The sequence below is a fragment of the Calonectris borealis genome, chromosome 17, assembly GCF_964195595.1.
Source record: "Calonectris borealis chromosome 17, bCalBor7.hap1.2, whole genome shotgun sequence".
Taxonomy (NCBI): domain Eukaryota; kingdom Metazoa; phylum Chordata; class Aves; order Procellariiformes; family Procellariidae; genus Calonectris; species Calonectris borealis.
Window position 1 is genome coordinate 803,763 of NC_134328.1, and position 16,171 is coordinate 819,933.

The 16,171-nt window shown below is 43.7% G+C and overlaps 1 protein-coding gene across 8 annotated transcripts in view; it reads left to right on the forward strand.

Moving 5' to 3' along the window:
• The window catches only part of RALGAPB (Ral GTPase activating protein non-catalytic subunit beta), a 65,758-nt gene extending 50,988 nt beyond the window's left edge, over positions 1-14,770 (forward strand). For 7 of the 8 annotated variants that reach the window (XM_075166190.1, XM_075166194.1, XM_075166196.1 and 4 more), the window contains 7 exons: positions 642-807; positions 3,954-4,076; positions 4,806-4,942; positions 5,708-5,816; positions 8,059-8,137; positions 8,697-8,845; positions 10,587-14,770. In XM_075166190.1, coding sequence (XP_075022291.1) covers positions 642-807; positions 3,954-4,076; positions 4,806-4,942; positions 5,708-5,816; positions 8,059-8,137; positions 8,697-8,845; positions 10,587-10,780 — 957 coding nt within the window. In that variant the 3' untranslated portion in view covers positions 10,781-14,770. Of the gene's footprint in view, positions 1-641; positions 808-3,953; positions 4,077-4,805; positions 4,943-5,707; positions 5,817-8,058; positions 8,138-8,192; positions 8,668-8,696; positions 8,846-10,586 lie in introns of those variants that run through there. The other variant, XM_075166197.1, reaches the window with a different exon arrangement.
• Positions 14,771-16,171: the final 1,401 nt, after the last annotated feature.

The window sequence follows — 16,171 nt, forward strand, 5'->3', positions numbered from 1 at the left end:
TCACTTGCTCACAATGGGATAAAAACTGCCTTTGGATGTGGAAGCATCCCAGATCTTTAAGAAGTAGGATTAAGGTTTAAAGTGACCTGTACAGTGTGACATTTGATTAAAGTGCATGCTCAATCCTGCTGAAAATTGTTTTGCAAAATCTGTTTCATAAATTAATGTGCGGTGAGGCCTGCCTTCTAAATTACTGTATGTCATGTACAGGTGAGTAGTGATAAAATACCTTTCTCCTAAAATTTCACCTCAGTTTAGTAGTAAAAATTGTCCAGAAAATTCTCATCTTACATTTGGTGCTAATGCAGATTCTGTGTTGAACAGTTCTGTGGTTTATCCCTGATGAGTGGATAAATCCCAAAATTGCCATTTCTAGCAGTTTGATTAACTATTTTACAGGCTTTGGCAATGATGGCAGAAAGACAAGTTGATCAAACAGGACATTGCCAAACAGGATGGGAGGATGCTGGGCAGCAGGGAGTAGCGTCCGTGTAGAGAGCCTGGGGTTCCAGGCTTGCTGAATAGCTATATTTGGGCAAAACCATGTTGGTGACGCAAAATTTTAATTAAAAAAGTGGGGAGGAAGAGAGCTGCTTCCTGGAGTCTCCTGTACTTAACCATGGTGCTGCTGGTTGTTTCAGATCCTGAAGAACATGGAGTCTTCCAGAATTGTTCAGCCACACTTCCTGGAGTTCTTGCTGTCTCTTGGCTGGTCCGTTGATGTTGGGAAGCACCCTGGGTGGACTGGCCATGTCTCAACAAGCTGGTCAATCAATAGCTGCAGTGATGAAGAGGGACCTGAACAAGGTAAGACGTAGTAAATGGTGTAATATTAAATTAAAATGTTTAGGCTCCTTTGGGAGACAATTAATTTAAAATTTCTTGTTCCTGGATACCTATCTGAGCACTTGCATATTTTTTTTCAGATAGATGCCGATGTTTACTAGAAAGGAATGTGTAAATACTAGATCAAGCTTCAAGTCAAAATGAGCAAAACTAATGTCTGTATGTTGGTGGGAGGAAGTAGCCTCAGCAAGAAATACCTCTGTGCTATATTTTTAGCAGACTTAATGAGTCTTTAATATATTATCCAAAACCAGTATTCAGGTGAAATTGGATACAAATTGTGCTGCATATTGGCAAATAGGCTTGAAATACTGTGCGATTTTGTTGTGTTCTGTAAGTAGATTAAAATGAGATGTTGACTAATGAGTTAGCCTTGTAATCATGCTTGGTGGGAAGTAATGAAAACAAGCTGCTGTTTGTAGGTCACAGTGGTTGGAGCCCACCCACAGCTCTTCTGTCCTGCTTAATTTACTCCGCTTTTTTCCACTAGAGCGACTCCTCCTCTGGGCTTGTCATATACCACCCTCTCCCCTTTCTGTCAACCAAAATGATCCTCAGGGTAGTGAATTGCTATCCCGGGGTGGTGAACTGGAGGTTGGGTTAATTTCTGCCTTGAACAACTTAATCAGGTTACCTGGGATTCTGATGGTGTCTGGGGTGGTTTCAGTGTGGTTCATGGTAACTACTCCAAGGGCCAGCCCTTCTCCTGGTGGTCAGAGCCTCAGCCTTCTGCTGTGGGCCAAAGGCATTGAACGGGCTGGTCCAGCTTGTTCCATGTCCCTGGTCTGGCATTTGCATCAGGTGCAACACCATTACTGCTGCAGTTGCTCAAGCAGTGCTTTCCCTTCACTGTGCCTTAGAAAGGCTCTTCGCCTGTAACTGCGGCCAACTAAAGGCTTCTCTATTCGTCTGTAGAATAACAGTACAAATGATAGACGGCTGGAAATGTTGGGGAAAGGTTAAAAGAACAGAGGCATAGCTTCCTCTGAACAAGACGGGAGAGGTTACAAAATGGCCAGGTCTTGATTTAATTTTCCTTTGAGGACAGGGTCAGAGTGTGCTTCACTCAGAGGCAGAGCCCTCTCCCTTCCCTTTGTGGTCGGCTTTGAGTACGGCTGTGTGGAAGGCAGTGCCCTGAATTAGTGAGGTAACCTGTTTCAATGTGGGTTTTTTAAATTGGATTTTTTTCAGCCATTTAGATTAAATCACAGACCACCAAATAGCTGAATTAATTCAATAAATTGGGGGAAGAAGGAACAGAAAAAGTATTCAGGGATGGGAGGGAGGGAGGGCGGGCTACTTCTAATCTGGTTCTGTTGTTGGAAAAATCCAGGAGTGGAGTTGTACCTTTAGCAAGCAATGGCTAAAAAACTGAAATAGTGGATTTAAAGTAGACTTGGAAAAACTTGTGAAGATTGCTTGCTTTGTTTTCTCCTCCAATCTTTGCTGTCACTATTTGCTATATAATAAAGCTATATTTGCTATATAATAAAGCTATTTATTTTGTTAAATGTATTTTCTCTTTGTGGATGGCTCTGATGATTAAAAACCCATCCAGGAGTCTAGCATCCTGGTCTGTACCAGAACTAGTGTGGCCCGCAGGAGCAGGGAGGTGATCGTGCCCCTGTACGGGGCACTGGTGAGGCCGCACCTCGAATACTGCGTTCAGTTTTGGGCCCCTCACTACAAGAAGGACATGGAGGTGCTGGAGCGTGTCCAGAGAAGGGCAACGAAGCTGGTGAAGGGCCTGGAGCACAAGTCTGATGGGGAGCGGCTGAGGGAACTGGGGGTGTTTAGCCTGGAGAAGAGGAGGCTGAGGGGAGACCTCATCGCGCTCTACAACTACCTGAAGGGAGGTTGTAGCGAGGTGGGGGTTGGTCTCTTCTCCCAAGTAACAAGTGATAGAGAAGAATAAATGGCCTCAGGTTATGCCAGGGAAGGTTTAGATTGGACATTAGGAAAAATTTCTTCACCAAAAGGGTTGTCAAGCCTTGGAACAGGCTGCCCAGGGAAGTGGTGGAGTCACCATCCCTGGAGGTATTTAAAAGGCGTATAGATGTCGTGCTTAGGGACATGGTTCAGTAGTGGACTTGGCAGCGTTAAAGTAACAGTCAGACTTGGTGATCTTAAAGGTCTTTTCCAACCTAAATGATTCTATGATTCTAGAATACCTTCCAGTGAGACGTGATTAAAATAAATTTACAGGCATATGCTTTGATTTTGTTCCCTGCACACCCCCAGAAGCAAAGAAGTTCTTAAACAGTTGGGTTTGGGTTGCGGTGCTGCTCCCTGAGAGCTATGGTGGTGAAGCATGGCTCAGAGGCTCCTGTGTGCCTCTGGCCACCAGTCTGTCAGCATGCTGGATTTCACTGCTCCATTGGTTTTGCTGAGACAGCTATTCCAGGAACCCTTCTGTAAATTGGATCAGAGAAATAATTCAGCTTAAAGTCCTTGCTAGTCTTTCTGGAGGCAGTATGGGGAAGGAAAAAGGGTGTTGTAATTTACTTACAGCACGGCTCCACCACAGAATTGTTTTCTCTCTGTACTGTGAAGGCCTGATGTACTGGCCAACGCGATGAAGGAATAAATGGGGGCTGAGAAGGAGGAGCTTTCTTGCATTGGATTTGATTCAAGAGAGCCTTTTTCTAACTCTCCTTGGCAGAAGAAAAGACATAAAGGAGCGTCTGTAGAAACTGGCTTGAATTCCTGAGCAGTATCAGGCTGAAGTTATAAATGCTAGAATCCTTTGGAAATTTTATGACTAACTGAATGAGGGAATGGTTAGAAATAGCTACTAGATGAATTCTTGTGGCAGATGTGCTTACTAGACTGCTCAATCCAAGGGAAATAGGATATGCAGTACAATGGAAATATGTTCAAAATAAATCCTCTCCCAACCCAAAATGCTTTTTCCTTCAAGACAACAAAAAAGTTTATCTGAGAATTGTTGTTAGCCATGAGATTTGACTGTGGAATCTTCTCATTTTAAAATGAGATTTGTGTGATTTCTTATTGATTGCACCTTGTATTTGAAGGTCTTCTCCTGAGGCAATGTATAAAGAGGTTGAGCTTCCTTTTGACTAAACTTTCCTTTATGTCCATTTCAGATGATCTAATTATTTCAGAAGATGTTGGGGCAAGTATCTTCAATGGGCAGAAGAAGGTGCTGTATTATGCGGATGCCCTGACAGAAATAGCTTTTGTTGTCCCATCACCAGTGGAGTCCCTAAGTAAGATCACTTTGTACATGCTGTTTATAAAAACTAAAACATTTTTTTTGTTAGAGAGCTTTTTCAGGAGCAGAACCTAAATAAGCTAACTAGTAGTATGTCTAGCAAGATCCTTGTCAGAAAGCTACTGATGTTTAAATTATAACGTCCTAATCCTTAGACTCCTTCCAAAGGTGGTATCTTTTCTGCGCCCCTTTTTCTGAGTCTAAGCCTCAATATATGTCCAGGCTTGCACAGCAGTATTGCTGTTACCCTGGGTGCATTAGGTTGGATGTATGGTTCACTATCAATTGGTGATGTGTTTTTTTTTTTTCTGTCCTGTCTCGATGACATGCTCCTGCAGCGCATGGAGGAGCATGCGCACAACTGCTATGTAGGTGAGCAACAGCTCTCACAACATCTTTTGCACAGTAAAACCAGTGTGCAAAAGTTCCCTGGAATAAAAGGGCTGTGAAGAAATGATAGGCATAGGAAGGAGGAGAGTGTATTCTATAGGAAATGGATGGGACACTTCTAAATCCATAGGGAGTGTTTTAATGGAATAACTGGCAGTTGTCCACTGCTGAATCCTCTTCTTGCTTTTGAGTGCTATATTGACTTGACCGTAAATCTATATATGTTTAGTTTCAAGAACCTTACAATCTTTTTTAGTTTCAAAACCTTACGTATGATGACAGCTTAAGTTTTTTGGCAGAAGACAAAACCCGCCTTTCTTCTTCTGGCTTACAGCTGATTCACTGGAAAGCAATGTCTCTGACCAAGAAAGCGACTCCAACATGGATCTGCTGCCAGGAATATTGAAGCAGCAGTCTCTGACACTTGAACTCTTCCCCAATCATACAGACAATCTTAATCCCTCCCAGCGGGTAAGGCAAAACTTGCATTGAAAAATTGCATTCTTTTTTTTTTTCCTTTTTTTTCCAAGAAGCACACTGGCAATGCTACAGCATTTTTTGGTAGTATATGATTGGTTTCCTAGCATTTGGAGCTACTTGTCCCTAGTCATTAATCTTTAACATCTGCTTTGGTCCTGCCAGAATTTGTACCTGCAGTAGGAGATTGCAAGATTACATTAATGAAATGTAAAACTTAAACATGCTAAGTAGTAATACTCTGCATACTGAAATCTTGAAATGCAGTATTTACAAAGTAATTCAGACTTGAATCCATGCTTGGAAATTTAGGATGGATAGACATTAACACTTTTCATACCTATTTCATGCCCAGTATATGTCAGTTATGTCTGAAGTATCAGATGTGAAGTTGCTTTTGTATGGTGGGAAAGCAGAAAACCATGAACTGCTGTAACAGTTAGCAAAGGATTTACAACTGCTTATTTCTTGTATAGAATTCACTTCCAAATGTGTATTTAGTTACTGATTTAAGATCTTTGAGAACATTAAGAAAAACTTGAACCAGTTTAAGATTGAATTTATTGATTTGTTTTGAATATAAATATTGTGGAGACCCAGATTACTGTTTCTCAGTGGGTAGTTCCACTGTAGCTGCCCCATCTCAATAGTTGGCAGAGGTTTACCTGTCTGAGATCTGAAAGACTAAGGAGCAACTGTGGAAATGCTTGTGGACTCATGATGTTTGCAAATGCTACTCTTCCCTTGTGTTCAAAACAGCTCAGTCCTACTTCCAGATCCAAGAGGATGCCTCAGGGCCGGACCATTCCACCGATGGGACCTGAAACCAAAGTGTATGTGGTCTGGGTAGAACGTTATGATGACATAGGTGCGTAGAAGTTTGTGTTGTTCGCTAAAGTAACAACAGGGCAGAAACGAGAGGAAAAACTCTGTTCCATTCCTCTGTAAAATGCTAAATCCTTATTAATGTCTGTAACCCACACTTTTAAGATTCTAAAACAGTTCTTTGATATTTGAGTGGTGGTCTATGGGGTGTACATCAACCAGTGGCATGTAGGTCTGGAGATTATTTTAGCTCTGGCAGTACAAGTGAAATGCCATCAGGCACCTTCTTAAGCTTAACACACAAGGCAAGTGTGCACCCCTGGTTTTGAGTTCCCCTCAGCTGCTGTCTCTTCAGAGCGAATCTGTTGTTCTTCCTTTAAAAAAAATTACTTCTGACACCTGCTGCTTCTGTGCTGAAGCATCCGTCTTGGTTTGATGGTACCTTTGAAACTTTCTGTTGTGTTCTCGCTAGTGGGAGGGCTCATTTATTCTGTGCTCGGGGTGCCCGTTTCATGCTACGCAGTCCAGCTTCCTTTCTGCACCTTTGTTCAGGCAGGGTCCTGCTCCTCATGCAACTTAATGTTTCTTAGTTTGATGTTTCTTCTCTGACTCTGGGTACTGGCTGACCTGGGAGAGACCCAGCTTTGCTCATCCTGTTGCAGGCATGGCATGGACAATGGTGGGCAGCTGGCTACTAGGCTTGAGAAGTCCTTTGTCCCCAAGAGCTTTCTGTGAGCTGGTTCTAAGCCATGGCCTGGCTTTAGCCTAGCCCAGCAGAGTCTGAAACACTGGCCAGTAACTGATACTTTTTTCTATCTTTGATTTCTAATCCTGGTTCCCAGTCTGGCAGCAAGGGTGGACCTTAATCAAGCCCTTAGCTCCTCCCAGAGGAAAGCAACCGAGAGAATGTGAGTGATCAAGAGGAAGCTTCCTGTAAAGTGTTAGGTGTAAATTCTCAAGAAGACCACCTTGTCCACAGCACATCCCTCAGAGCTTTACTGGCATCAGGAGGCGGACAGCAAGTTCTGCAGCATCATTTCCTTATCGAGACATTGGCCCAGAGGGTGTTTCCTAGGCTCCAGGAGTCCCTCAGGCGCTTCAGTTCCCGAACTGGTGTCCCTGACCCACTTCTTTCTTGAGTGGCAGCTAAGGCCAGCTCACTGCAGAGGCAGCAACTGTGCTACACGTGCATGTTTCTGCTTGGTTGCTGCTTTCAGTAGCCATAGGAATCTCCCAAAGCTGTGGGCCTGAAGCTGAAGAAATGAGTTTCTGAGCCTCAGTAACGTGGCCGTTGGGTTTGGGAGGGGGTTGGGAGGGGCTCTTGAAAGTGGCTCCTAGCACAGAAGCTTTGCCTTATGCTCCTTGTGTTCTTGGCTTTTGCCTTATGCTTCTGGTACATCTTTGAATCTGGACAGCGGAAAAGCTGTCACTTTGTAGTCTAGGCTATCGCCTAGGCTAGTGCCAACTGCCTGCCCTCCCTCTTGCTCCACCTCATGGCCTTCCATGCTCTCCCTCTGCTAGCTCCAGCTTTTGTGTACTCTTAGCATCCCAGCTCTGATGGCAAAAGGTGTTTTCAGGCATTATACTCTTTCTGCTGGAAGAGGCGTCGTCACTGTCCTGCTGTCTGAACTGTACTTTTGCGAATGATTCACATCTCTCTGTTCCTGCCCCTAAACAAGGTAGTGGCAAGTGCCACATCCCCTTCCAGGGATCCGAGTTGTTACTTCCTCCTCCTGCACCTTCATTATCCAGTTACATGTCACCAAGCACATGGCAGCAGAGTTGTAGGTTATGGTGAGGATCTACAGAGCTTGGATGTTTGTTGGAGCAGGGCTCAAGGGAACTGTAAATGTGAGCGGTGGCATAGTTTGAAATTTCTGGCACTCTTCTTGAGGCTGATTACTTGTGGATCGGTGAAGATACTGTTGAATAATAATTTGAAGGCTCTTTGTGATTGAAGTACTTCACCTCCTTCCTGCTTTCACTGTTCCTCTAGAGATTTTGACCTTTGGGATTGGGAGAGTTGAGGGTATGGGACGTGTGTTACCTGATCTGTTGAGCGCAGGATGTCTGAGGTGTGTCCGTACGCTCCGTGAATGCTTAAGCTTAACAAAAAGACAGACTTTGCATCACTAGCAGTGCAAGGACATCCATAGTATAAATGTTTGAGGACTGCATGGTTTTGATTGATGATAAATAATCTTTCTTTGTTCAAAAAACAAAACAAAAAAAACACCAAAAACTTGGGGTAGATAAACTTTATTTAGTGCATCCTCTTCTTATAGAAAACTTCCCCCTCCCTGATCTGGTGTCTGAGACTAGCACTGGTGTGGAAACTACAGCCAATAGTAGCACTTCCCTAAGGTAAGACTGCTCTTATTTTCATTATTTTTCTTGATTCTTGTGGACAACAATTTAGGATGCACTTCAGAAGAAGTCATGACTGAGATTATTTGCATTCTTCAGCTTTCACAGGTAACCCTGAGAACTCTAGGCAGACACGTTAGAAAAGATAGATGAGTTTCCTCAGTGGATTTTTTTGTTGAAAAAATGAAAGAGCTTTTCATATCCCTGCAGTTTAAACAGAAATTAAGGAACAGAAAATGTGTAGTTTTTATCTTGAGTCTGTGATTAGCCTCCCTCCTGATTTACTCCCTTGTGAGGCAGTTAATGCTGCATACATGTTGTGAGGCTTAAAGCCCTGTCTGCAGGACTCTCAAATTCTGTGGTAACAGCAGATCATAAAACAGTACAGTTGATGTAACCCTTCTAAAGTCCTGAGGATGCACACAGGAGTCCTGCTGGTTTAGCCACAAGACATTTGTTAACATTCTTTTAACACTTAAAGTGGTCGCTTTTCATTTATAGATTAATTGAAACAGTGCTATAAAACTGATTTAACAGTTGTGGTTTTTCCCTTAAGATCTACCATTCCTGAGAAGGAAGTTCCTGTGATCTTCATCCATCCTTTAAACACCGGCTTATTCAGGATAAAACTACAAGGAGCAACTGGGAAATTCAATATGGTTATCCCATTGGTGGATGGAATGATAGTCAGTAGGAGAGCTCTTGGTAAGCTAAAGATTTTTAGGAACACTCATGTTTTGATTTTTTTTTTTAAAGTAATAATAATATATCATGGTCTGGAATCTTTCATTGGAAGAAGTATTGGGCATGGCAGAACAAAATAAAAACATGCTTTTTGCAGCAACAGTGGTAGCAGGAACAGTAGAGGGAGCAGGTGGTCAGCACTTAGCTGACAGCGCAGCAGGGCTCCACTGCAGTTGTGGTGGGAGAGAAGTGAAGGCTTGGAACTAATCGTGGTGGAAGGAAAAGGTAAATGCTTGTTATCTAGATAAGAGATCAGAAATGTAGCCCTAATGTTTAGCATTGAGAGCCAAGGTGCTGGTGCTAGTGGACTGCCAGAGGGTACTGCTGAATTGTTTGATGGTGCTGGCATGCTGTGTTTGTTCCTTCTGTTTTAGAAGCCAGACAGTGATTAAAAGCTGCAGCAATTGAGGATTTTCTAATGTGTTCAATAAAAATACTTAACCTACTGTGCAGGCATGTGTTAACAGGGGTCCGTGTGTGCTATCTGCCTTTTCCTGTGTTCCTGGATGGATTAATGGATCTGTCTTGGTACCGGTGCTACTGTAGCTTCAGTGACTGGAAATCTCACTCCAGTGAGAGCAATTCACAAGACAGAGTGAAATGAATAAACGAACGTTGGGATACTTGTACATAATCATAAAACTAATGTTGTAGGGGTCTGTTGGGGGTTACTTTCGGGTTCTGTTTTTTGCGTGCTTAATTCAGCGATGGCAAAATTGAAGCCAGACTGGGCCTTTAAATAACATTTGTGAATTCAGCTGATGACAATGGCTTGTACTGAAAAGGAATCAGGTGTGTTTTCCTAGAGTTGGACTGTTTTTTCAGCTGCATCAGGACTATTAATACAACGAAATTTGTCTCATCTCTAAGTTCAGCAGATGTGGTTTGTGTGCAGTCAGGAATCAACTCCTCTGTATAAGGAAGACACTTTCTGCCTGTAAGAAAGTACTTGTGAAACAGCAAAGGGATTAATGGACACTTCCTTCTTTAAAGGCATATGAATTTAATTTCAGAATAAAGTGGGATAAAGTCCACCACCAGCTTTGGCCAAAGGTTACTGCTTTGGTTCCCAACCATCTCCTCCCTGCCATATAAAGCAGTATGCCTTATAGAGAGGTAACAACAGTGGCAAAGCAGTGAGGGGAAGAGAAACCTGTTTCCAGCCACAACCCATCAAGTCTTTCCTCATCCCCTGTTCCAAGGGGAAGGCTCTGGAACTCCTACCAGTACCGATGGGTACTTTTTTCATCCTGAAGGCTTCCCTGGCATTACCGGAGCGACCTCAGGGCCCACCTGAGCTCTGCATGTCCTTGTGCAGCACGGCCAGGGGCTGTAGCACTACGATTCTTGTGTGAGCTGCCCTGGATTCTTTCCCCTCTTTGTCCTGAGCGTGCTGTTGCGGGCAGTTGCTTGGCACTGGCAAAGCAGAGGAATCTTCCTGCTCTTCCAGGCAGTTTAGGGTAGCACTGACTTAGTCCCTTTCTTACTCATTTTTCACACTAAAATGTCCTTACAGGCCTAGGGACCATAGCTATCTGTTATCAACTACTCATTGAGAAAAGTTCTTGACCTGGTGGTGCTGAGCATCTCCCCTGTGTTTCTAGATGGGACAGAACCCAAAATTGTCTTCAGCTGTGAAGCCAGCAAAGGGGTGCAGACTTGAATTTGTTTAAACTTGATTCAAATGTTGTTTCTTTTTCAGGTTTTTTAGTGAGGCAGACGGTAATAAATATTTGTCGGAGAAAGAGGCTGGAAAGTGATTCATACAACCCCCCACATGTCCGCCGAAAACAGAAAATAGCAGACATTGTCAATAAATACCGGAACAGGCAGCTGGAGCCAGAATTTTATACCTCGCTTTTCCAGGAGGTTGGGCTCAAGAACTGCAACCCCTAGGTCATTATCCTTCCAGGACAATTAGATCAGAGCTTGGTGGCTACAGTAATGAAAACAGTTAAATAACAACAAATTTCCTCAGCCCTCTGGAATTCAGGAAATCATATTCTAGCACAAGTCAGCAGATACCATGTGGGAGGAATGAGAAATGAATCCAAAACATTGCAGTTGGGATATTGACTTAATTCACCTACCCTCAAAAGATTACTTAATTCCAGTCTTCCTGGATGCTAACAACATAATCTCTTCACCCAATCATCTATTCCAGACTAATTAGGAACTGAAATTTCTCATTCTGTGAGAGGAAAACAATCAAAACAAAGCCATCTCTGCATGTAAGGATGGAAAACAAAATACAAACAAACCTGCCTTCAGACATCTCGCTACACCCACGTGTTAAAGGAGAAGGGAACAGGATCTCTCCTTTGAGAAGAGAGTCTGTTTCAGAGCGTTAACTATCCCTGCAAGAACTTACAAGACATTTTCAGCCCCCCTTCAGAGCTCAGCAGAAGGCCCTCCACTGCTTGTAACCAATTTGTGTACCAAAAGCAAGAGGAGGAAAATTGCTTGGAAACATCAGGTGATGAAATTCAGAGCCAAGATGCTGTATTTTACAGTACCCTCTGTGGTTGGGAGTAAGTCCATCTACATAGGAGATTTCTGTCATGCTGACAACAAATGACACCTGAAATTACCTGACTTTCCAATGTAAGTTGTTATTAGATAAGAGCTCTTGGTTATATAAAAACAAGGTTATGACTTTCAGATCTGTTGCAAAATGTCACATTTAATTTTAGTAGCTTGATTTTTTAAAATTTATTTTTAAACAACTACTTAATTTATTTTAAAGTGTCTGTATCACCTACTCACTGTTTCCATAAAAAGCGTAAACATCACTTGCTTTCCTTCCATTGGGTTGAAATTTGAGATTCTGGGGCTGCCTCCTGCCTGATATTTATAGCATAAACAGTTTTCGCAGCTTCTACAACACTTTTCAGAAGCTCCTGTTAAACAGACTAAAACAACTCGAAAAGAAAATTCAAGAATTCTTCTTTTTCCCCCATTAACTTGCCATTCCATGAAAGCCCCTTTGGAGTTGTAACTTAAAATGGTTTTGAATCTACTGTGCTTACTCATGCTCAGCAGCGGTGGTTCCCTTTCACCTAGGTCAGAAGTTTTCATCTTCAGACTGTGGATTTCACGTGTTCAGGATTTGAAGGATGTGCTGGGAAAAGGTGTTTACAACTACAAATTTAATATTGGGAATATAAAAGCTGCAGTGGGCACTGTCGGCCTTGGGAGCGCTTTCAGGCTCCCAGTGCAATCTTAAATTGTGTTGCAGTAATGAATCATCGCTGGCGCTCCCGGGTGGATGCAGTTTGTGATCACTGGCAGCAGCACATGTCCTCTCCCTTCCAGTAAGCAGTATGAGTGTGAGCAGGAATTTGGGGAGCTCCTCATGTTATTCCAAAAGTGTTTTTATTAGCTTTTTAATATGCGTTGCAGTAATACCTGTCAGCTATTTAATTTTGATATTTCAGAGTTACTTTTTGCAACAGTTCTGACCTGAAACAGTCTTAACTGTTTCATTACAACTTAACCTGCCAAGGACATACCCTGCTCCTGTCTTTTCATGTGGTTTTTCACAAAGAGTTAATGGAAACACAGGCCCCTAAAAATACATGTGAAAGGACTTTCAGGATGTCAACCGAAGGGGTTTTAGGTGACATGTGCTTGTTGCAGGGGACAAGCACACTAGCCTCTCAACTCAGGAGCTCTGGATTTTGATCCAGATGAATCACAAGTGGAAAAATGAAACCACATAAGTAGAAGTAAGCATGATGGCTGGCCCACGCTTGCGTGATGCCCAGATTGCAGATGGCAGGAGGAGCGTTTGGGTCTATTGGCACAGCTGTGAAGGGAAACTTGGACAGCTTTATTCCTCCGCCAGGCTCTTGCCACTATCAATTTAATGCACGGACACTAAATTTACCCACATTTTGTATGTACCTATTGGATCTAATTAATGGCCAAACACAGTTTAGCCCACTGATTTAAAAGGCATGACCAATGCATGTGTAACAAATAAACATACTGAGCAATCAAATGTCTGCACATCTTCAGTAACGTAAAACAAAACCCACATACCATAGCTAAGTGTATGTTATATGCAAAGTCATTGGTTTATATAGTAATGAGCTGCAAAAGATACTTCTTTCAGGCATTTGGGTACAGTCAGTAACGTAAAGACGTGTGCATTTGGGGAAACCGTGGATATTTTCTGCAAAGTCCAAGATAGCCAAACAGACTGCCTAAAATTTACTTTTTAAAAAGGCCTGTGCTTGGCTGGAGAATAGTCTTGGGTCTGTTTCCATGTTCATCTAAAACATGGGTATGGCACCCCCTGGAGCAGTAACAACTGTGAAAGCAATGCAACTTTTCAGAAGTCTTGAAAGAAGATAACTTTTGCACACACTGTTGCTGCCTACTCCCCCGACAGCGGGATCAGCATTTATAACGTGCTCAATTTGATTTGTAAAACCAGCCAGTTAACACGTTACACACTAGTGGAGTGACCTGGTGATAAGTCATTGGTTTTTTATATCTGGAAAGGTGAACCTTCAAGAAAGTCAGAGTTTAGTATAAAAATGTTGCGTTTACAGAAATGTGTTGCCATCCCACTTGGTTTGGATGCTGGTCGCAGCGCCTGGCAGACCTGTGCCGGCGGAAGGTGTCTGCAAGGAGTGTCCCTCCTTCCCCTGTGCGCAGAGAGGTCTTCGACTTCATAATATAATGTAAAACACCAATTTGGGAATGAAATCCTTGTCCTGTCGAAGTCAGTGGCCAAACTCCAATGGCTTCAGCTAGTCCCGGGTACAGCCTTGACCGTTTTTCCCCAAAAGGGTTAGAGCAAATGAGATTTATTTCAGTTGTGATTGGAAGAACATGTTAGTCGAGAATCCAGACTCTTTTTTTCATCACAAACTGCTGTACTGAGTTTTCAACTTGACAGCTTGTGTGGCGTGGGTTTGCATTCCTATTTGTTGGAGGCGACGAGTATTGACCACTTGCTTTATGCGTAGCGTGGTGTTAGCCTAGACTCCGCAGGTAACGTAGTGCTGCACAGGCTGAGTTGCGAATGTTGCATAATAACTAAACTGAGGCTTTCTCTTTTCATAAGACCTTTCTGTTTGGGTTCATAATTCTGCTTTAAATGGTGGCATCCTTTCAACGGTGCAGAAAGAGGGGGGACCATTGTCACCTTGTTAAACAGAGTGTTGAAATTACAGAATTTTTAGTACCTTAATAAAGACTCTCTTTCCAAGAAAAGCATTTTTCTTAAAGGTACTTTTAAAAAAGGCATTACAACCTTACAGCAAACAGGAGATGGGAAGGACGGTGCCTGTGGAAATTAGGGTGTCTATGTGGATAGCGACGTGTGCATGAGGCCATAGGGAAGAGCAGCCCCTCGCTGCTCCGCTGGCTATACGTGCTGGGTTCTCTGTAGGTGACTGTACTTCTTTCCTGTGAGGTTCTGCATGCCCAGAAAGACGAGAGAACTAAATTTTAATATAACAGACAAATTTGCTGTGATTTAATGATTGCGTCATTGAGTGATGTCTTTGAAGGCAAACACAGACCTTTTCCACATGGATTTTAGCAGGAGCAATTAGAAATGAGAATGCCAGATATCATGTGCTTCAAATCATATACGATTTGTATAAATTTCTGTATGTTGCCAAGACATGATCTTTTTGTTCTTACTGTATTTTTCTGTAAATATTCCTGGCGCTAAGTTGTAAAGCAAAGCAAAATGTAAATATGAAGATGTGAACTATGTTCCCTTGTCTCTAGTACTTTATCTCTTATTTGTTTAGGGAAGGCACACAAAGGCTTGTTTGTATTTATGCCAATTCTTTGTCCAGGAGAAACACATCAAATATTGAATGTAACACAATTAGTCCAATAAATTTTAAAGATTCTTATCTAGTAACTTTGCAGTTGTCAATTTTTAATATTTTCCAACGCCTTTGGCTGAAATTGTCAGCCAGTAGAGATGTTTCCCAGGGAAATAGCAGACGGATGTAGTAAAATTGCACACCCCCTGCTACACAGCAGCTATGGTAACAGTGCACCAGCTTATATTTAAGGAAATCACGTTGCATCTCGACGGCGTGGGGAATGAAAACATGGAAACACAGCTTTTAAAGGGAGACCCAATGCTCCTGCAATGCAAATGTTCTCCGGTTGCTCAATGCGCTGCTTCCTATCTCAGGCGTAGGTGCCCCGCTGTGCAGCCGGCTCTGCTGACGCCCTGCGAGCGGGACTGGGGAAGTTGCTGTGATAAAGCCGCGCGCTTAAAATACAGCGCAGAGTCCCCTGCGTGTTAGAGACGGCTCTTATTTCTGTGCAGATGGAGGATAAAGAATTTGACTCCTCAGTTGTTTGGATTAGGAGAAGAGCTGGGCAGCAGTGCCCGAGTCCTGTGTCCTGTGAAGGCGATGCACCCAGCGAGCTCTGGGGAATTGGGAAAGCTTCAGGAAGCCTGTGGTGGCGGGTAGGGTTCGTCAGTGCCCCTCCAGCGGCGGATCAGTGACCAACTACCCGCTGACCATCGCTAAGCTCCCCAGGGAGGTGACAAGCTCTCGCTGACTCTCACTGTGGCTTCCCTGGGTCAGGGCTGCGGTGTTCGGTCTGGCAGGACCCTGCCTGTGTGTCTCGGTGCTTTCCTGCTGAGGCACCAGGTGGTGATGGCCTGGTGGTCACCCTGCCTTGCCTGCGGCACTTCACCTTCACGGCAGCTCTTAACAGGAGACGCTGCCTCGCGACACGAGCCTTTCGTGAGCTGTCCGCACTTCGACTTACCTGAGGGCTGGAACAGAAACACTGAACTGACCATTCCAGAAACCTCAAACAGGGCAGCGTGAATGTTGGTTTTCCCACCAGCTCCCTCTATGATAACTTTAGCAGGTGCCCCCTGCCCAAGCTCCTTGCCACGTTGCTTCCAGGGAAGGTTAGGGCAGGTCCCACACTGATCTCTGAAGAATGACAGAAAAGACCGATAGGTAGTTAAACATCTTTCTCTGCAGTCCCAAGGCGTAGGGCCAGGAGCGGAGAGGGCTTTTGGGTTGGTTTTGGAGGCCTGATACTTTCTCCTTCCCTACAAAGGAAGCAAAAGGCACTGAGCAGACGGTCCATCCCTCGCCCAGGGGGCTGGGAAACCTTGGCTGTCCTTGCCACGCATCCTGCCCACTGCTGTGGGCTTCTCGCTCACTACAGACTTCTTCCCATTGCTTTCCCGATGGCTTTTCCCCAATTTTCACTTTGCAGAGCGCAGTTTCTGGCCATGCTTCAGCCACGCAGGGAGCTGCTCTTCAGCCGACATCTGCT